At 39.3% G+C, this 23,654-nt stretch overlaps 1 protein-coding gene across 3 annotated transcripts in view; it reads left to right on the forward strand.

Moving 5' to 3' along the window:
• The window catches only part of MERTK (MER proto-oncogene, tyrosine kinase), a 155,731-nt gene that overhangs the window by 85,679 nt on the left and 46,398 nt on the right, over positions 1–23,654 (forward strand). For all 3 annotated transcript variants that reach the window (XR_007513550.1, XR_007513551.1, XM_049856216.1), the window contains exons 7-8: positions 16–199; positions 18,342–18,493. Coding sequence is in view for 1 of the 3 variants with exons in the window: in XM_049856216.1 (XP_049712173.1) it covers positions 16–199; positions 18,342–18,493 (336 nt within the window). In the remaining 2 variants the exon portion in view is untranslated. The remainder of the gene's footprint in view (positions 1–15; positions 200–18,341; positions 18,494–23,654) is intronic.

Below are 23,654 nucleotides of genomic sequence, written 5' to 3' on the forward strand. Positions count from 1 at the left end.
TTATTCTTCATTCAGGTCAAGGAAGTTGATCTGCTGAGTAATAGCTCACTCATGATTTTTAACACTGCTGCTTCACCACATCTGTATCAAATCGAGCAGCTGCAAGCCCTGGCTAATTACAGCATTGGCGTTTCCTGCATGAATGAAGTAGGCTGGTCAGCAATGAGCCCTTGGGTTCTGGCCAGCACAACTGAAGGAGGTAATTCTGAGTTCAGAATGAATATTGCCCTGATGGCATGACTCTTTCTAGTCACCTGATTTAGAATTTGAACTTTGTTCTGTTTTGTTTTTGTCTCTGGAGGAGAATGTTATTGAGATGGCCAGTGAAAACAGGAATGAGTTTATTTCCTTATATACTTTAAAAGGGTTTAGTGTACTTCCTGTGTATAGGTAATTATTTTCTCTTACATAGGAAGATATTAATAGCAGCATATTTTTTAAAGCATATATTCTTTTTTAATTAAAATATATAAAAGTTTTGACTACTAGCATCAAACTCAAGAAAACTAATGCAGGTGAAGATGGCTAACCTTCACCAAGCACCTACTGTGTGCCAGGGATCCTATTAGGTGCTTTACATGCATTATTTCATTATATTTTCACAGCAACCCTATGAAGTTGGTACTATTATTTGTATAATCTTGCTCAACACAAAAGTTTTTTTTTACACCTTTAACCTTTAAACAATTTTCTCTGAGTTGCTTTTGATTTCTGAGATTTTTCCTTTTCAAGATAATGTTAGAATGAAAATTGCAGTTCTGTTCAATTTGAATGTCATAGTTTCCATCATTTCCCAGCTTAGAGCTTTGGGTTACTCAGAACCACTTTCCTGCCCTTATCTCTATTCATGATTAGTGCTCAAATCTTAATATAGAGGATGGGGTATGTCTGGATCAGAACATTGTAAACTAGTTTGTCTTTCCAAAATAACAAGAAAGTCTTTGGAAATAAATGCTGATATACTGTGTTCTAATTTTTATTCAATTCAAAACACTTTCTAATTTCTATTTTGATTTTTTCCTTTGACCCATGAGTTATTTAAGTGTGTAGCTTAGTTTCCAAATATTTTGGAATTTAAAGATCTGTGTATTATTGATTTCTAATTTAATTCTTTTAGAGTCAGAAAATACACTTCGTATAACTTGAATCCTTTTAAATGTATTGGTGCTTGTTTTATAGCTCAAAAAATGGTCTATTTCAGAAAATGTTTTGTGTCCACTTGAAGAGAATATATATTCTGTTACTTCAAGTTGGGTTGGTAGTGTTTTTCAAATCTGTACTCTTACTGGTTTTCTGTATTCTTGTTCTATTAATTATGTAACCTAGAGCTAGGGATTGAAACTTGCAGCTAAAATTGTAGATTTACCTATTTCTTTCTGAAGAGGACTTGAAGCACTTACTGATGAAGATCAAAAACACAGCCTTCAGTATGGATAGAAATCCTCACAACTGGACCAATAAGCAACATCATGATAAACAGAGAAAAGATTGAAGTTGTCAAGATTTCATTTTACTTGGATCCACAATCAACGCCCATGGAAGCAGCAGTCAAGAAATAAAACAACACACTGCATCCGGCAAATCTGCTCCAAAAGACCTCTTTAAAGTGTTAGAAAGTAAAGATATCACCTTGAAGACTAAGGTGTGCCTGACCCAAGCCATGGGGTTTTCAGTTGCCTCATACGCATGTGAAAGCTAGATGATGAATAAGGAAGACCAAAGAAGAATTGATGCCTTTGAATTGTGGTGTTGGAGAAGAATATTGAAATATACCATGGACTGCCAAAAGAACCAGCAAATCTGTCTTGGAACAAGTACAACCAGAATGCTTCTTGGAAGCAAAGATGGTGAGACTGCGTCTCATATACTTTGGACATGTTATCAGGAGGGACCAGTCCCTGGAGAAGGACGTCATGCTTGGTAGAGAGTCGATGATAAAGAGCAAGACCTTCAGGGAGATGGATTGACACACTGGCTGCAACAATGGGCTCAAGCATAACAATGATTGTTAGCCTGGCACAGGACCCGGTAATGTTTCTTTCTGTTGTACGTACATACGGCTATGAGTTGGAACCAACTTGATAGCACCTAAAACCAACAGCGTCTATAGTTCCACCATTTTCTGCATCAAATATCTTGGAATTTCTGTTATTTTGTGCATGAATATTTAATATTGTTACATACTCCTGATAATTTGACCCTTTTGTCTTTATGAAACGACCTTCTTTATCCTTGATAATACTCTTTGCTCTGAAATGTACTTTGTCTAATATTAATGTAACCACTCAGTTTTATTTTGAATAATCTTAGCATAGTAAATCTTTTGTTTATTTTTACTTTTAACTTATTTATGTCTCTGTATTTAATTTCTCGGAGTCCTGATGGTGCAATGGTTAAAAGCTATGGCTGCTAACCAAAAGGTTGACAGTTTGAATCTACCAGCTGCTCCTTGGAAACCCTATGGAGCAGTTCTACTCTGTTCTGTAGGGTCCATTTGTGTTGGAATTGACTCGCTGGCAATATGTTATTTAATTTCTCACATTGTAATTTTCACCCATTTTTGTATCTTTCATGCCTATTTTTAACTTCTTGACCGTAAGGAATATAGATATAACTTTTAATGTCCTTGTATGTTAATTCTAACATCTGTGTTATTTCTGGGGTGATTTCAATTGATTCATTTATATTCCCATTATAGGTAGTATTTTTTGGTTTTTCTTTGCATGCCTAGTAATCTTTGGTTGGATTTCACACATTGAATTTTACCTTGTTGAGTGTTAGATTTTTTTTTTTTTCTTTAAGCATTGAGTATTGTTGTGGAACGCGGTTAAGCTACTTGGAAATAGTTTGATCTTTTTGCATCTTTTAAGATTTTTTTAGGCAGGACCAGAGCAGTGCTTAGTCTAGGGTGTCTCCATCATTCTTTCGGGAGAATCAGTTTGCTTAGTTAATTACACTGGCTTCAGCATTTTTGCAACTTTCAAAAATGTATTGAAATTCCTCTTCCATAGTTGACTCCTCTTTGCCTGTGAGTTTATATATTTTTTGTTTTGTTTTGTTTTTTCATTTGTTACTGTCATCTTAAACCCTTTGCTGTCGAGTCAATTCTGGGTCATAACAACCCTATAGGACAGAGTAGAACTGCTGCATAGGGTTTCCAAGGTTGTAAATCTTTATGGAAGCTGACTGCCACATCTTTCTCCTGTGGCGTGGGTGGTGGGTTCAAACTGCTGGCCTTTTAGTTAGCAGCCAAGTGGTTAGCCACTGCACCACCAGGGCTCCTGCTGTCATAGTTTGATGTGTAGCATTCCAGTTTTTTTCTTCTTCCTATATATATCACTTATTTTTTATTTCTAAAATGGATCGTTGATACATACTTTTTTTGTAATTTGATTTTGTTCTCCGTCGTGTAGTTTTTTCATTTCAATACACATTGTACTACCAGTACCATTTGCTGTTAATTCCAACTCATCGTGATCCCATGTTTTGCAGAGTAGAACTGTGCTCTATAGGGTTTTCAATGGCTGATTATTTAGAAGTAGATCACCAGAACTTTGTTCTGAGGAGACTCTAGTTGACTTGAACTTCCAATATTTTGGATAGCAGCTGAGCACATTAACCATTTGTACCACCCAGGGACTCCATCAATACACGTAGATATACCTAACCCTTTTCAGTGGCTACCTAGTAAATATTCCATTGGATAAATGTATCAAAACTTGTGTTATCACTATTGTTTGAGCATTATATTTATTCCTTTTTTGTCCTTATTATGCTCAATTAATATAGCATGAGCCGTGAGAGAGTGTTCTAGGATAAATTCCTGGAAGTAAAAATACTTGGTCAAAGGGCATATTATTTTGTTTTAATAACTATAGTCAAGGTCCATCTAACCAAAAAAGACTGTAGTAATAACCTAGCGATGTCCCCCAAATTATTATATGTATAATACATTCACACACATAGTTTTAATTTATTGACTTATTAGTTGATGACTCTTAAGATTTAGGTAGCCTGTTAAGAGCTTACTTTTAGAGGCAAAGCCAAGATGGCAGACTAGGCAGATAGTAGCTGTCTCTCTACAACAAAGACCTGAAAAACCAAGTAAAACAGGTACAGACATCAATCCTGGAACCCTGAACCTTAAACGAAGGATAAAGTATTAGATTGGAAATCACTGAGGAGAAGAAGAAACTAATGGAAAACATGGAAGGAATAGGGATACGAAATGGAGGTTCCTGACCAAACAGCATGACTCAGCATTTCCATCTTGGAATAAAGCCAACGACCCCACACACAGAAAGGAATTCCCGATAGGAGATAGCGGTATGGTGTGGACATACCCAGGACTCAGTAAGACCACGTTTCCTGACTGAAACTCAAGGAGAAGCCCAGACTCTCTCATCCGGTAACCACAGGAGCACGCTCCTACAACTGCCACCCCTCCTGTGAACAGTGACTATAACCGTTTCATCGTGGCAACCCCAGCTACTGAGAACCAGAATATCAACCCACCCTATTGCCCTCCTCCACCTAGCCCCCTCTGCCCCGCCTTCACTCGCCCCACCTCTCTCCTCTGCACTGCTGCCCAAGGCTCCGAGGGGACTGGGCCAGGGCCCCAGGCCCCTTCCCGCTGGCTCTGGACCCCTCCTGCCACCCATGGCGGCACCCAGGTAACTTGGCCCAGACTCCAGGCCACTTCCCACTGGCTCCGGACCCCTCTTGGCACTTGCTGCAGCAACCAGGGAATCCAGCTTTGACCCCAGGCCCCATCCTACTAGCTCCAAACTCCACCAGCTGCCCACCTTGGTACCCAAGGGATGCGACCTCGAACCAAGGCCCCTTCCTGCCTGCTCTGGACTCCTTCCGCTGCATGCCTGAGCAACCAGGGGAATGGCCTGGATCCCAGGCCCTTCCCTGCTGGCTCAGAACTCCCCACCAAAGACCATAGTGGCCCTGTTCTAGCCCAGTTCATGCTGCAGACAAATGACCACCTCCACCCTTCCCTTCGTGTTAGACCTGCCCTGCTGCACCACAGCTGAGTGACTGGCCCTGCACACCAGAACAGGGGTGTAAGAACTGTTGTGCCCACAGATGAGGAAGCAACAAAGCATGCCTGGCCCACCTGCCCAGACATAACCAAACAAAATGAAAAAGCAGTATGATACAAACAAACCTCCAAGTAATAAAGAAAGAAAATAATACCTGAATGTTTTGGAGACAGCAGACAGCATCAAAACATATTTAAAAAAACAGGACAAGATGGCTCCAGTAAGTGACCAGAATAAACCAGCAGAAAAGACACTGGAGCTACCTGATAGGGAATTCAAAAGTCTAATTTTCAGGGCTCTCCAAAAGATTAGGAATGAGATCAAGGAAAATGCAGACAAAATCGTGGAAAGCACAGATAAAACCAGTAAAAACATAGCCAAAATCAAGGAAAACACAGAGCAATAGAAGAATTCAGGAAAAATAATACAAGAAAAAAATGTCAAAATAAATAAAAAATTAGAAATTATACAAAAACAGCAATCAGAAATCCAGAAGATAAATGTCTTAGCCATTTAGTGCTGTTGTAACAGAAATATGACAAAGGGATGGTTTTAACAAACAGAAATTTATTCTCTCACAGTCTAGTAGGCTGCAAGTCCAAATTCGGTACATCAGCTCCAGGGGAAGGCTTTTTCTGTCAAAACTGGAGGAAGGTCCTTGTCCTCAATCTTCCCCTGGACTAGGAGCTTCTCCACACAGGAACCCCAGGTCCAAAGGACCCGCCCTGCTCCTGGCACTTCTTTCTTGGTGGTCTGAGGTCCCCCATTCTCTGCTCACTTCCTTTTATATCCTGTAAGATAAAAGGTGGTGCAGGCCACACCCCAGGGAAATTCCCTTTACATTGGATCAGGGATGTTACAATCTCACCCTAATCTCTTAAACATAATCTAATCTTGCCTCACTAACCACAGGCAGGGATTCAGATTTACAACACACAGGACAATTACAATCAGAAAATGGAGGCTAACCACACAATATTGGGAATCATGGCCCAGCCAAATTGATACACATATTTTGGGGGGACACAATTCAATCCATGACGATAAACAAAATTTGAGAAATGGACAATGCAGTAGAAGCTTTTAGAAGCAAATTTGAGACAATGGAAGACAGAATAAATGAAATTGAAGACAAATCCATGGATGCCACTTTGTTTGAGGAAAAATGACTGAAAAGAGTGAAGAAAACCTAACAACCTTGTAGAGTACAATCAAGAGCAAAAACTTGCATGTTATCAGAGTTCCAGAAGGAGGAGAAAATGGAAAACAGAGAGGATCATTGAAGATTTGCTGATAGAAAACTTTTCTAATATCATGAAAGATGAAAAGCTGATCATCCAAGAAGCTCAGTGAACCCCGTATAAGATCTCAAAAGAATGTCACGAAAACATATCATAATCACACTTGTCAAAACCAAAGACAGAGAAAGAATCCTGAAAGTAGCTCGAGAAAAATGAAAAATCACATACTAAGGGGAAACAATAAGACTAAGCTCTAATTACTCAGCAGAAACCTTATGCAGTCAAGAAGGCAATGGGAGGATATATATAAAACCTTGAAAGAAAAAATTGCCAATAAAGAATAATAAACTTGCAAAACTCTCAAATATAGTAGGCGAAATTAGGACATTTCCAGATAAACAGAATTTAAAGGAATTTGTAAACACCAAACCAAGCTTACAAGAATTATTAAAGTGAGTACTTCAGTTAGAGAACCAGCAACATCAGACAACAAAGGTGAATCTAAGACACAGGTCAGTATCAGCCAAATACCAATCTAGGAAATGAACTATCAAGGATAAAACAAAACTAAAAGATTCAAAACAGGGAACTAGAGACATCAATCTGAAAATGATGACAATGCCAGAACAATAAAAGGGGGAATACACATGAAAGAGTGAATTTCAAATGGAGAAAAAGTCAAGGTAATATCAAGTGATAAAAGACTGGTTCAAACGTAGGAAGATAAGAGTAAATTTCAAGATAAACACAAAGAAAGTTAACAAAGTTACTCATCAAAATGAAGAAAAACAAAGTCTCAGTAAACACAAAATCTACAATAATGAAAGAAATGATGAGAAATTTCAGAAATAAAAGGAACTCAGCACAGGAGAGTAAGAGAAACAAGCAAAAAAAAAAAAAAAAAAGTCAACACCAGAAAAAAGCACTACAAAGTGACAGCAATAAATTCATACCTATTGATAATCACAGTGAACTTAAGTGGCTTAAATGCACCCCTAAAGAGACAGAGAGTGACAGAATGGATAAAAAACCTGACCCATTAATATCTACAAGAGACATAACTTAGAAACAAAAACATAAATATATTGAAAATCAAAGGATGGAAAAAATACATCAAACAAACAGCAACCAAAAAAGAATAGGCGTGGCTATACTAATCTCAGATAAAATAGATTTTAAGGCAAAATTTAACCTAAAAGACAAAGAAGGACATTATATACTGATTAAAGGGACAGTCTACCATGATGACATAACCATAATAAATATCTATGCACCCAACGACAGGGCTCCAAAATACATAAAACAAACTCTAACGGCACTGAAAAGAGAAACAGACAGTTCCACAGTAATAGTAGGAGACTTCATGATGCCACTCTCGGTAAAGGACAGAACATCTAGAAAGAAACTCAGTAAAGATACAGAAGATCTGAGGGCCACAATCAACCATCTTGACCTCATAGATATATATACAACACGCCACCCAACAGCAAAGTATCAATTCTTTTCCAATGCACATTCTCCAGAATAGACCACAGCTTAGGCCACAAAGCAACCCTCAACAAAATCCAAAACATTGAGATGATACAATGCATCTTTTCTGATCACATCACCATAAACGTAGAAATTAATAATGGGAAGAGCAAGGAAAAAAAGTCACATACATTGAAACTGAATAACAGCCTACTTAAAAACTACTGGATAATAGCAGAAATCAAAGATGGGATCAAAATGTTTCTAGAATCAAGTGAGAATGAAAACACATCATACCAAAACCAGTGGGACAAGCTAAGGCAGTGCTCAGAGGTCAATTTATAGCAATAGACACATACATCAAAAAAGAAGAAAGAGACAAAATCAAAACATTAGCCCTACAACTCAAACAAAAAGAATAGCAATAGTAGCCCACAGCCACTAGAAGAAACAAGAAAGAACAGAGCAGAAATAAATGAAATAGAGAATAGAAAAACAGTTGAAAGAATCAAAAAAACCAAAAGTTGGTTCTTTGAAAGGATCAACAAAATTTGCAAACTATTGGCCAAATTAACAAAAGAAAAACAGGAGAGGAAGCAAATAACCCAATAAGAAATGAAATGATGGACATTCAACAGACCCAACTGAATAAAAAGGATCATAGAGTACTATGAAAAACTGTACTGCAACAAATTTGAAAACCTAGATGAAATGGACAAATTTCTGGAAACACATTATCTACTTAAACTAACACAAACTAAGGTCAAAAATCTGAACAGACCCAGAACAGGAGAAGAAATTGAAAAGATAATAAAAAAATATCAACAAAAAAAGTGGATCAAAGATTTAATACAAAACTGAAAATTATAAAAATCATGGAAGAAGAAATAGAGTCAATGCTGGGGACCCTAATATACAGCATGAACAGCATACAAACCATAGTTAACAATATACAAACACCAGAAGTTCAGCTAGATAATGGGATCTCCTAAAAGTTAAACAATTATGCTCATCAAAAGACTTCACCAAAAGTGAAAAAAGAGTCCCTGCAGACTGGGAAACAATTTTTGGCTGTTACGTATCAGACAAAGGTTTAACCTCTAAAACCTTTAGGAAAAGCCAACACCTTTACAATAAAGAGACAAATAACACAATTAACAAATGGGTAAACAGACATTTCACTAATGAAGACATTCAGGCAGCTCATAGGCATATGAGGAAATGCTTATGATCACTAGCAATTAGAGAACTGTAAACAAAACTATAATGAGATATCATCTCACCCTGACATTAATGGCACAAGTCAAAAAATCAGAAATAACAAATGTTGGAGAAGTTGCACGGAGATTGGAACTTTTTTGTACCGCTAGTACAACCACTCGGAATCTACTCGACGGCACTGGGTCTGGGTTAGTACAACAACTATGGAAAACAATATGGCGCTTCCTTAAAAAGCTAGAAATAGAGATACTATACAATCCAGCAATCTCACTCCTAGGAATATATGCTCAAGAAACAAGAGCCATTACATGAATAGACATATGCACACCCATGTTCACTGTGCCATTATTCACACTAGCAAAAAGACGGAAACACCCTAAATGCCCTTCAACGTATAAAAAAACTATGGCACATACACACAATGGAATACCATGCAACGATAAAGAACAACGATGAATCTGTGAAGCATCTCGTACCATGGATGAATCTGGAGGGCATTATGCTGAGTGAAATAAGTCAGTCACAAAAGGACAAATACTGTATGACACCACTACTGTAAAAACCACAAGAAGGTTTTCGCACAGAAAGAAGCAATCTTTCATGGGTATGAGGGAGGGAAAGGGGTGCGGAGGGAAAAACACTAACTAGATAATAACCAAAAAAACCAAACCCAGTGCCATTGAGTTGATTCCGACTCATAGCAACCCTATAGGACAGAGTAGAACTGCCCCATAGAGTTTCCAAGGAGCACCTGGCGGATTCGAACTGCTGACCGTTTGGTTAGCAGCTGTAGCACTTAACCACTATGCCACCAGGGTTTCCCAACTAGATAATAGATAAGTGATAACTTTGGTGAAGGGTAAGACAGTATACAATACTGGGAAAGTCAGGAAAACTTGACCAGGGCAAAGTTATAGAAGCTTCACAGACACATCTAATTGCACTGACAGACCGAGCTAGTGGGCTGAGAGCTGGGGACCATCGTCTTGGGGGACATCTAGCTCAGTTGGCATAACATCGTCTGTAAAGAAAACGTTATACATCCAACTGTGGTGAGTAGCAACTGGGGTCTTAAAATCCTGTGAACGGCCATCTAAGATACATCTACCGGTCCCTTCCAGCTGGAGCAAAGGAGAATGAATAAGACAAAAGACACAAGGGAAAGATTAGCCCAAAGAACTAATGGAGGAGGCAGGGCCAAGATGGCGGAATAGACAGATGCTTTCAGCAAGCCCTCTTACAACAAAGACCCTAAAAAGCAAATGAAACGATTATATTTATAACAAGCTAGGAGCTCTGAACATCAAAGGCAAGGTTAGAAAATGGACTCAGTGGCAGTGGTCTGTTCAGAAACAGAAGTTACTGGACCTGAATTGCCGGGAGCCCTCAGGCACCATTCCCAGGAGCAGCTACAGCGGGCTGGTACTAGCATTCAGCCACAGTTTCCACAGGGAGAAACAGCCAGTCGCATAGCCTATTTACACCTCTGGAACAAGACAAGAACAGCGCTCTCAACAAAAGCTAAGTACTCGCATATATTTGACCACGCCGCCTTCAGCGGCTGTTGATTTCCCTGGGCCTGAGAAGGGCACTGTTGGGCGCCTAGAGCCATCCTCTCAGCCTTGTAGAAGGAATAAATTCACAATTGGGGAAAAGATAATTTGTCAGCTGCACTAACCTGGGGAGCTCAGGACAAAACAGCTTCTGTCCAGGCATAAACGGCCCGTGGACTTTGAGTACCTTTACCCCCTACAAGAACCTGTTTGGGCCCATTTCAAAACAGGCTCTTGTCGGCAGACTACAACTCTTTCAGCTGTGCAATTGAGAGGTGGGTTCTTGATGTTTGGGTCTTCACCTACCCACATCAGGGGCCTAAGGACTGCTAGCTCCACTCAGGTAACCCAGCCACCTGCGACAGAGTTCCAAGGATAACTGGTACCTCCCAGTCCTTAAAACCAAAAACTTTGGGTGCCCACAATCCGTATGCAGAACCCACCCACTTGTATGCTCTAGGGAAGAGGGATGTGCTTTCCTCAGACACCCGTGGGGGATGATTCTCAGACCTCTGCCTTGTTCAGAGTGTGACCCCTTGCAGCAACCAGATACCGGTACCTACACCAATCACCCCTGCCCCTCTAAGATGGTAGGACAGAGCCCGTACCACACACTTGATGACCAGCTACCTGGACACCTGAGCTGAATTCGTACAAGAAAAATGAATGGATTCCTAGATTAATATACCTGATAACAGCTCTAGCCATCTGGTGACAGGACATCAGAGCTTCAAAGGTGAAAATAACCAAGCGAGCTCACTCATTTGGGCATATCAAAACAAAACAAAGCAAGAAGCTAGGATACAGTAAGCGAACATAAAATAAACTAACATAATAACTTATAGATGGCTCGGAGACAACAGTCAATATGAAGTAACATAAAGAAACAGACCATGATTGCTTCAACAAGCTCTCAAAACAAAGAATCAAGGGATCTTCTAGATGAAAGTGCATTCCCGGAATTACCGGATGCAGAATACAAAAGATTAACATACAGAACCCTTTAAGACATCAGGGAGGAAATCAAGCAATACACAGAACAAGCCAAGGAACACACAGATAAAGCATTTGAAGAAATTAAAAAGGTTATTTAGGAACATAATGAGAAATTTCATTAGCTGGAAAAATCCATAGACACTCAGCATCCAGAAATTCAGAAGGTTAAAATTACAGAACTAGACAACTCAATAGAAAGTTGGAAGAGCAGAATTCAGCAAGGCAGAACTGTTGAACTTGAAGATAAAGTAATTGGCACCAATATATTTGAAAAAAAATCAGATAAAAGATTTTTTAAAAAATGAAGAAAACTTAAGAATCATGTGGGACTCTATCAAGAGAAATAACCTATGAGTGATTGGAGTACCCCAACAGGGACGGATAACAGAAAATGCAGAGAGAATTGTTGAAGATTTGTTGCAGAAAACTTCCCTGTTATACTGAAAGACTAGAAGATATCTATCCGAGATACTCATTGAACTCCACATAAGGTAATTAAAAAGAATATCACCAAGACGTATTATAATCTAACTTGCCAAAACCAAAGATAAAGAAAGAATTTTAACAGTAGCTAAGGGTAAATGAAAAATCACCTACAAAGGAGAGTCAATAAGAACACGCTTGGACTACTTGGCAGAAACCATGCAAGCAAGAAGGCAATGGGATGACTTATATAAAGCACTGAAGGAAAAAAATTGCCAGCCAAGAATCATATATCCAACAAAACTGTCTCACAAATATGAAGATGAAGTCAGGACATTTCCAGACAAACAGAAGTTTAGTGAATTTGTAAAAAAAAAAAAAACCAAAACTACAAGAAATAGTAAAAGGAGTTCTTTGGTTAGAAAATCAATAATATCAGGTATCAACCCAAAACTAGAACACTGGACAGAGCAATCAGATGTCAACCCAGACAGGAAAATCTCAAAAATAAATCAAGATCAAAAAAGTTCAAAACAGGGAAACAGCGAAGTTATTATGTAAAAGAAGACAACGTTAAAACAGTAAAGAGGGATTGAGAAATGTACTCATAGATCTTTCATATGGAGAGGAAGACAAGGCGATATAAAGAAATAAAAGTTAGGTTAAAATTTAGAAAAATAAGGGTAAATATTAAGTTTACCACAAAGGAGACGAACTATCCTACACATCAACATAAAATACAGGAAAAAAATAGAAACTCTGCAGAAACAAAATCAACAATGACGAATAAGAGGAAAAGACAATATATAAAGATAAACTACTAAGCAAAAAAATTAAGTGGAAGAAAGACACTGTCAACAACACACAAAAAGACATCAAAATGACAGATCAATATTCATCCCTATCCATAATAATGGTCAAGGTAAATGGACTAAATGTACCAATAAAAGACAGAGAGTGGCAGAATGGATTAAAAAAAAAAACATGATCCATCTATATGCTGCGTCCAAGAGATACACCTTAGACTTAGAGACACAAACAAACTAAAACTCAAAGGATGGAAAAAAATCTATTAAACAACAATAAAGAAAGAGCAGGAGTGGCAGTATTAATTTCTGACAAAATAGACTTTAAAGTTAAATCCACCACAAGGGATAAGGAAGGACACTATATAATGATTAAAGGGACAATATACCAGGAGGATATAATAATACTAAATATTTATGCACCCAATGACAGGGCTGCAAGATACATAAAACAAACTCTAACAGCATTGAAAGTGAGATAGACAGCTCCACAATTATAGTAGGAGATTTCAACACACCTCTTTTGGTGAAGGACAGGACATCCAGAAAGAAGCTCCATCAAGGTTCGGAAGATCTAAATGCTGCTATCAACCAGCTTGACTTTATAGACATATACAGAACACTCAACCCAAGTATACTTTCTTTTGTAGTGCACATGGAACATTCTCTAGAATAGACCACATATTAGGTCATAAAGCACACCTTAGCAGAATCCAAAACATTGAAATATTACAAAGCATCTTCTCTGACTGTAAGGCCATAAAAGTAGAAATCAATAACAGAAAAAGCAGGGAAAAGAAATCAAACGCTTGGAAGCTGAACAATACCCTCCTCAAAAATGACTGGGTTATAGAAGTCATTAAGGATGGAATAAAAAAATTCATAGAATCCAATGAGAATGAAAACACTTCCTATTAGAACCATGGGGACACAGTGAAAGCAGTGCTCAGAGGTCAATTTATACAATAAATGCATACAGAGAAAAGGAAGAAAGGGCTAAAATTAAAGAATTATACCTACAACTTGAATAAATAGAAAGAGAGCGACAAAAGAATCCCTCAGCCACAAGAAGAAAGGAAATAATAAAAATTAAAGCGGGATTAAATGAAATAGAAAACAGAAAAACAACTGAAAGAATTAACAAGACCAAAAGTTGGTTCTTTGAAAAATTAACTAAATTGATAAGCCATTGTCCAAACTGCAAAAGAAAAACAGGAGAGGCAGCAAATAACCCAAATAAGAAATGAGATGGGCAATTTCACAACAGACCCAACCGAAATTAAAAGAATCAGATTACTGTGAAAAATTGTACTCAAACAATTTTGAAAACCTAAAAGAAATGGATGAATTCTTAGAAACACACTACCTACGTAAACTAACTGAAACAGGTGGAACGACTAAATAGACCCGTAGCAAAAGCAGAGATTGAAAAGGTAATCAAAAAACTCCCAACAAACAAAAAGTCCTGGCCCGGACGACTTCACTGCAGAGTTCTACCAAACTTTCAGAAAGAGTTAACACCACTACTACTAAAGGCATTTCAGAGTGTAGAGAAGGACAGAATACTCCCAAACTCATTCTACAAAGCCAGCATATCCCTGATACCAAAACCAGGTAAAGACACCACAGAAAAAGAGAATTACAGACCTATGTCTCTCATAAACATAGATGCAAAAATCCTCAACAAAATTGTAGCCGGGAGAATTCAATGACATATCAAAAAAATAATTCACCATGACTAAGTGAAATTCATACCAGGTATGCAGGGATGGTTCAACATTAGAAAAACAATTAATGTAATACATAGTATAAATAAAACAAAAGACAAAACCACATGCTTTTATGTTGACAAAGTTCAACACCCATTCATGATAAAAACTCTCAGGAAAATACGAACAGAAGGAAAATTCCTGCACATAATAATGGGTATTTATACAAAGCCAATAGCTAATATCATCCTAAATGGAGAGAGTCTCAAAGCATTCCCCTTGAGATCGGAAACCAGACAAGGATGTCCTTTCTCACCACTCTCATTCTACATTGTGCTGGAGGTCCTAGCCAGAGCAGTCAGGCTAGGTAATGAAATAAAGGGCATCCAGATTGGCAAAGAAGAAGTAAAATTACCTCTCTTTTCAGATGACATGATCTTTTACACAGAAAACCCTAAGGAATCCTCAAGAAAACTACTGAAACTAATAGAAGAGTTCAGCAGAGCATCAGGATACGAGATAAACATACAACAATCAGATGGATTCCTCTACACCAACAAAAAGAACTTCGAAGGGGAAATCAATACTATTTACAGCAGCCCCCAAGAAGACAAAATACTTAGGAATAAATCTTACCAGAGATGTAAAAGCCTTGTACGATGAAAACTTGAAGACACTACTGCAAGAAAGCAAAAGAGACCTGCATAAATGGAAAACATACCTTGCTCATGGATGGAAAGACTTCACATTGTAAAAATGTCTGTTCTACCAAAAGTGATCTATAGATTTAATGCAATTCCTATCCAAAATCCAACAGCATTTTTTAATGAGATGGGGAAACAAATCACCAACTTCATATGGAAGGGAAAGAGGCCCAGGATAAGTAAAGCATTACTGAAAAAGAACAACGTGGGAGGCCTCTCTCTACATGATTTTAGAAACTTTTATACCACCACAGTCAAAACTGCCTGGTACTGGTACATCAACAAATGCATAGACCAATGGAACAGAATTGAGAACCCAGACATAAATCCATCTGCATATGAGCAGTTGATACTTGACAAAGGCCCAAAGTCAGTTAAATGCGGAAAAAACAGTCTTTTTAACACATGGTCCTGGCATAACTGGATATCCATCTGCAAAAAAATGAAACAAGACCCATACCTCACACCATGCACAAAAACAAACTCAAAATGGATCAAAGACCTAAATATAAAATCTAAAATGATAAAGATCATGGAAGTAAAAATAGGGACAACATTAGGAGCCCTAATACATGGCATAAACAGTATAGAAAACATTACTAACAATGCAGAAGAGGAACTAGATAACTGGGAGCTCCTAAAAATCAAACATCTATCCTCATCCAGAGACTTCACCAGAATAGTCAAAACATTACCTACAGATTGGAAAAAAGTTTTTAGCTATATTTCCAGTTAGCACCTGATCTCTAAAATGTACATTTTACTGCAAAAACTCAACAGCGAAAAGGGAAATAACCCAATTAAAAAATGGGAAAATGATATGAACAGGCACTTCACTAAAGAAGACATTCAGGTAGCTTAACAGATATTTGAGGAAATGTTCACGATCATTAGCCATTAGAGAAATGCAGATCAAAACTACGATGAGATTCTATCTCACTCCAGCAAGGCTGGCATTAATCCAAAAAACACAATAAATGTTGGGGAGGTTGTGGAGAGACTGGAACACTTCTACACTGCTGGTGGGAATGTAAAATGGTACAACCACTTTGGAAATCAATTTGGCACTCCCTTAAAAAGGTAGAAATAGAACTCCTATACGATCCAGCAATTCCGCTCCTTGGAATAGATCCTAGGGAAGTAAGAGCCTTTATACAAACAGATGTATGTACACCAATGTTCATTGCAGCACCATTTACAATAGCAAAAAGAATGGAAGCAACCAAGGTGCCCATCAACCAATGAATGGATAAATAAATTATGGTATATTCACACAATGGAATACTATGCATCGATTAAGAACAGTGATGGATCTGTGAAACATTTCATAACATGGAGGAATCTGGACGGCATTATGCTGAGTGATATTAGTCAGTTGCAAAGGGACAAATATTGTATAAGACCACTAGTATAAGAACTCGAGAAATAGTTTAAACAGAGAAGAACATATTCTTTTATGGTTACGAGAGGTGGGAGGGAGGGAGGGAGGAAGGGGGTATTCACTAATTAGATAGTAGATAAGAACTACTTTAGGTGAAGCGAAAGACAACATACAGTACAGGAGAGGTCAGTACAACTGGACTAAACCAAAAGCAAAGAAGTTTCCTGAATAAACTGAACGCTTCAAAGGCCAGCGTAGCAGAGCCGGTGGTTTGGGGACCATGGTTTCAGGGGACATCTGTGTCAACTGGCATGATAAAATCTATTAAGAAAACATTCTGCATCCCACCTTGGACAGTGGCGCCTGTGGTCTTAAACGCTAGCAAGCAGCCATCTAAGATGCATCAATTGGTTTCAACCCACCTGGAGCAAAGGAGAATGAAGAACACCAAGGACACAAAGTAATTATGAGCCCAGGAGACAGAAAGGGCCACATAAACCAGAGACTACATCAGCCTGAGACCAGAATAAGTAGATGGTGCCTGGCTACAACTGATGACTGCCCTGACAGTATGCAAGAGAGAAGCCCTGATGGAGCAGGAGAGCAGTGGGATGCAGACCCCAATTCTTGTAAATAGACCAGACTTAATGGTCTGCCTGAGACTTGAAGGACCCCAGTGGTCATGGTTCCTAGACCTTCTTTTAGCCCAAGACTGGAACCATTCCCAAATCCAACTCTTCAGACAGGAATTGGACTGGACAATGCGATAGAAAATGATACTAGTGAAGAATCGGCTTCTTGTATCAAGTAGGCACATGAGACTATGTTGGCATCTCTGTCTGGAGGGGAGATAGAAGAACAGAGGGGGTCAGAAACTGGCGGAATGGACATGAAAAGAGAGAGTGGAGGGAAGGAGTGTGCTGTCTCATTGGGGGAGAACAATTAGGAGTATATAGCAAGGTGTATATAAATTTTGGAATTAGAGACTGACTTGATTTGTAAACTTTCGCCCAAAGCACAATTAGAAAAAAGAACTAATGCAGCTCAACTACCACAACCTCCACCATACTGAGCCTAGAATAAGTAGGTGGTACCCAGTTATCACCACCGACTGTTCTGGCAGGGATCATAATAAAGAGGGTCCCAGATCAAACTGGAGAAACATTTAGAACCAAATTCAGATTCACACACACAGGAAAAAAAAAGAAAGAGGGAAAAAAAGCAGTCTTGCTTGTATGATAGATACTGGAGAAACCCTGAGAGTATGGACCCTGGACACCCTCTTAACTCAGCAGTGGAGTCACTCCTGAGATTCACCCTTCAGCCAAAGATTAGACAGGCGTATAGGGCCAACAATAACACACGTGAGGGATGTGCTTCATCATTCAATCATGCGTACAAAACTAATGGGCACACCAGCCCATAAGCAAAGATGAGATACAGGAAGGGACAGGAAAACTGGAGGAATGGAAACAGGGAAACTGGGGTGGAGAAGGGGAGAGTATTGAGACATTGCGAGGTTGACAACCAATGTCACAAAACGATTTGTATATTAACTGTTTAATGAGAATCTAATTTGTTCTGTAAACTTTCACCTAAATTACAATTTTAAAAAAAAAGCTTACTTTTAAAACTTGTGTTATAACTCAGTGATCTGTATTTAAAAGCCCTGTATCATTTGAATGCTTTTCACAGAATACTTGAAAACCAAGCTCCCACAATTTAAGAGAATGAATTTTTGCTTTTCTTTGTGACTCTTCTGCTTTCTCTCCTTTTTCTTTTCCAGCGCCATCAGTAGCACCTTTGAACGTCACAGTGTTTCTGAATGCATCTAATAATAAAGTGGAAGTCCGATGGATCAAACCTCCAATTAGGCGGCAGAATGGAAAACTGGTAGGCTACCAGATATCCCACACATGGCAGAATGCAGAAGCTTCTGTAAGTATGAACCCTAAGACAGTGGACTTGTTTCCTTTAGACTTGCTTACTTAATACTGTTTTAGAAGTTTGATTTTGTTTTGGAAAGACCTGATCTTATTGAGTTATGCGAGGCACCTTTCAGTGAGACATAAACAGCGTAGTAAAAATTAGAGATGACTGAGTAGTTAGAAAATTCCAAGGAGTCTTTGGGGCTGTCTTCACTCGCTCATTCATCCATTTATTCAGTAAAGATGCATAGAACTCATTCTGAGGGCAAGGCCCTCTGCTATCCATTGATTCTTGCTTTTAGGCAGTTTAGGATCATGTAGGAAGACAATGTGGACTACCCAGATAACCATTGCATAACACCAAGGAGGTACAAGGCTTAGCAGTTAGGCAATTCATAACTTCTTAGATGTTTCATGGAACCTTTTTTCTGAAGAAGATTGCCTCACAGAGGATGGCAAAGGGAACAGACTTCAAAGAAGACACGTAATTGAGTACATAAGTAGGCTAGCCATAGGAGCCAAAAGTAGACACGAGATTCAGTGGACCAGAGCAAGGCAGTTTATCACACACAGCACAGCGCACAGCAGGAGCATCAGCCTGATAGGACAGGTCCTCTGCCCCCAGGACCATGGGGTGATACAATGGCCGCAGATGGTGGGTGGTACAGCTGAGGGACCCAGGGCCGAGGGCTGAGCACCTTAGGTAGCGATCAGCAAACAAGCCTATCCCCTTCCTCACAGAAGTCATGCTGTGACCACCTTGAAATACGTTATTGCCCATGTGACCAGCCCAGAAGTGGCTCAGGGTCAGAAGTTCGTTAGTCCTTATGATTTGGCATGCTCAGCAAGAATATGCAAGGACACCCATGGCCCATGGCAGACTGCCTCTGCCAACAAAGGTGGTACTCGGTCTGGGTCTGGAATAATTTGGACAGATGAAGATTGAAGAGAGAGTTTGAGGTAGAAAAAAATAACATGAAGAAAGGCATAGTGTGACAGCTTTGGGGGAATCATAATTTGTGTGAAGGCCTGGAACATGAATTCTTCTATAAAGGTGTGGTGTGAGGTAAAGCAGGATTGGGGAGTTGTAGCCCAGTATGACGAGTCCTGAAAGTTAGGCCAGGGTGGCAGATTGAATTTGGTATAGACGAAAATTTTGAAAACGAGGAATACAATTTGAGAGGTATATATTATCAAGATGGTTTGTATTATTATTCTTTTACAAATAAGATAATTGAGTTTATTGATTTAAGTAACCTTTAAATCTGCCTCTAGAACATTCTATTAAAGAACTCTGGTCTATAAAGACTGTAACTCAGCCGTGCATCTCGGCCACCCCCTCTAGTAAACGAGTTGCTATCAAGTTGATTCCAACTCATAGTGATGGCATTCATTCATAGCAACTTCATTTAGAGGAGAACTGCCCTGTAGGGTTTTCAATGGCTGATTTTTCAGAAGTAGGTCACCAGGCCTTTCTTCCAAGTTATCTCTGAGTAGACTGAAACCTCCAACCTTTTGATTAGCAGCCAAGCACATCAACCGTTTTCACCACCCTGTGACTGTCCAACCACTTTATAGGAAGACTATTGCACACTGAGAATGGGTTGCTATGAATCAAAATTGACTTGATGGCAACAGGTTGTTTTTTTTTTGTTTGTGTTTTAAGAATGTATAGAATACTGGAAACAATCCACTGGTTGTGAAAAGTGCAAGGGGCATTGTGAAGGGCACACTCAGCACTGAAAAGAAACTCACTTTCTCCCCCTAAACTTCCATTGGCATCATTGATAGAAATCAGCCAAGAATTTTTTATTCAGTTCTTTCTCAGGTAACTTACTTCCCCACTTTAAGGCCATTTGAAATGGTCACTTAAAAGAGAGTAAGACTTTTATACCTCTGTAACAGATGGGGAAATAAGTTACCTCATGTAGAATGTCCAGGTTCTGCAGCTGAGTGGACCTATCAGACACTGTGTGATAAAAACTCTAAAGGGACTGTGCTCTAACTGAAAGGGTTGGGAGCTGCCTCTGAAACATAAATCCTCCTATAAAAGCCTGATAAGACTGCGCTCCCTTCCCAAAGGCCTGTTTAATTGATAAATTAACACCTGCATCCACTAATTGACTGTTTTTTTAAAAGATTGACTCCTGGTTGAACAGTAAAGAAGAAAGAATGTGTTCATGGAGGAGAAATGGCTCATGTGTTCCCTTAAAATACATATTTTTGGTTCTTCTTTTCACAAAGACCTACTTACCTGAGACAAGTTTGTCTGGTTCCTATTAGAGTATTAAGTCTGATATATTTAGAAACAACTTGTTACATTTATGAGCCATCTCCTGGGTCTTTCTGGTTAGACCTCATGTATCGTAATCCAGACCACTGTCATCTGGTTCTGCCATCACCAAACTATACTTCCCTGTCGCCCACAAAAACAACTGAGGCAAAAAGAAATAAATACACGGAGTGGCTCACATAACTGAGAACCCCACTGTTGGGCCGGCTTTGGGGCCAGATGGACCCAGGTGTGCATATGATATAGTCAGGCTCCGTCCTTCCTCTCCCTGCTCACTATCTGTGTGGACTCCACTCCTAGGCCATTAACCCTTCACGGTCCGAAGATGACTGCCAGCAGAAAACCTGGGCTGTGATGGGGAAGGGGGGTTCCCTGAGAAAAATCAAGCCACTAGTACTAGATGAGGGAGAACTATCACTGCAGAGTCAAGAGTAGTTTCCCACTGCACCTACATCAGTGTCAGCAAATGTTCTTTGAATACCAGCATGCGCTTGGAACTAGGGGTGTGTCAGTATGTCAGATATGTTGTTGTTAGCTGCTGTCAAGTCGACTCCTGGCTCGTGGCGACCCCATGCACAGTAGAAAGAAACACAGCCCAGTCCTGTGTTATTCCCATGATTGGTTTCAAATCAGACCTTTGTGACCCGTAGGGTTTTCGTCAGCTGAGTTTTTGAAGTAGATTGCCAGGAATTGAACCCAGATCTCCTGCATGGAAGGTGAGAATACTACCATTGAAGTATCAATGCCCCCATATGTCAGATATGGCTCCTTCTTTATAACCGAAGGCTGGCAAGATCTTTAATTCAGAGAGGACTCTTTGGTATAAATGTTTAATTTCATGGTGGCAAAAACAAATGACAAAGGTTTCTGTGTGTGAAATAGTGATTTTGTCCCTAGGTACCAGCCAGTGCCCTTCCAGTGGAAATGACTTTGTTAGGTGTCACTGCAGCCAAACCCAGAGGGCCATCTGATTTTGACTTCCATCTAAAGCCTAAAGATCACCTGACCTAAGATAGAAGTAGGGAGGCAGCTGAGTGGTGATGTCTGAGTGTGGCTGGGTGGACAACTCCCAGAAAGAAAGGAAGAGGGTTGAAGTAACACTGACTCCTTTTGTGACACAAGGCATCCATGGAAGGACATTGCTTTCATTATCAAGACTATTTCTTCTTTACCCTGATCATGGAAGCATGCCTCTTTTGTGTAGATCCAAATTTCAATATCCTCGTAGCTTTTGTATAGGCCATCACACCAGAGTGATACAGTTTCTTGGAGGGAAAAGGAGACAGAATGAACAACTGCAATCTACTAATGATATCCAAACCCTATTTCAGTCCCTGTCAACCTCACATCATCCAGCTTTTACCAAAAGCACTGTTTTCCCACAGGGCAGTTGAGATCTATTCTTTTCCTGCCTTTGTTTGCCTATCAGGAAGCAGACTGTTGGAAGCAGTAGGTGATGGAAGTAGAGGGAAAGGAAGAGGAATTTAGAAGTTCACTGTTTGTTCTGCCTCATAGCAAACGATAACAGGTTCCTATTTCTTCCAGTAAAAAAAAAAAAAAGAAAAACCATATAAAAGTAGCAGCTCCGAGAGGAGAAGCCTTTCCTTTCCAAGTTGTTTGTTACAAGGCATACATACAAGGTGTCTGGATGAACTGCATTTGCCCATTTGCTGAGATGGGAGAATCAAATGCTTTTCTTAGAGAAAGGCTGTTTTGCACAATGCCGAATGCTCAGTATACATGCACGAAGTTTCAGTAATTATGTTCCATTTCAGTAGGATTTTTATCTTTTCTCCGGTTGTCAGGAGATAGTGAATCCCAGCAGAAAGAAGAACAGTCTAAGAACAAACCAGTTTGTTTAAAGAGCTACAAGTTATCACCCCACTTCCACTCTCAGCCTAAATGGAAGCTACTTCTTTAAAGTGGACCTTTTGAACTGTGAGGCGTGCTGAAGGGAAAGCCTCATGAGGAGCTGCGGTGGAAAGCCCAGTGCACCCGATGCCATTCTTGTTATTAGGTGCCATCCATTCAGTCTGTTACATGGTGACCCTATGTACAACAGAAGGAAACACTGCCTGTCCTGCCCCATCTTCACAGTTGTTGCAATGTTTGAGCCCACTGTTGCGGCCACTGTGTCAATCCATTTTGTTGAGGGTCTTCCTCTTTATCGCTGACCCTCTACTTTACCAAATATGATGTCCTTCACCTAGGACGGGTCCTTCCTGATAACATGTCCAAAGTACATGAGACAAAGTCTTAACATCCTCATTTCTAAGGAACATTCTGGCTGTACTTCTTCCAAGACAGATTTGTTCATTCTTCCAGCAGTCCGTGGTATATTCAATATTCTTCACCAATGCCATAATTCAAAGGCATCAATTCTTCTTCAGTCTTCCTTGTTAATTGTCCAGCTTTCACATGCATATGAGGCAATTGAAAATACTGTGCCTTGGGTCAGGTGCACCGTAGTTCTCAAGGTGACATCTTTGCTATTTAATACTTTAAATAGGTTTTTTTGCAGCAGATTTGCCAAATGTGTTGATTATAGATCCAGGTAAAATGAAATCCTTGACAACTTCAATCTTTTCTGTTTATCATGCTGTAGTTTATTGATCCAATTGTGAGGTTTTTTGTTTTCTTTATGATGAGTTATAATCCATACTGAAGGCTGTAGTCTTTGGTCTTCAATAGTAAGTCCTCTTCACTATAAACAAGCAAGGTTGTGTCATCTGCATATCACGGGTTGTTAAAGAGTCTCCCTCCAAGCTTGATGCCTTGTTCTTCTTTATATAGTCCAGTTTCTCAGATTATTTCCTCAGCATACAGATTGAATAAGTGTGGTGAAAGTATATGACCTTGATAGACACCTTTTCTGATT

The sequence above is a fragment of the Elephas maximus genome, chromosome 17 (genome assembly GCF_024166365.1).
Source record: "Elephas maximus indicus isolate mEleMax1 chromosome 17, mEleMax1 primary haplotype, whole genome shotgun sequence".
Taxonomy (NCBI): domain Eukaryota; kingdom Metazoa; phylum Chordata; class Mammalia; order Proboscidea; family Elephantidae; genus Elephas; species Elephas maximus.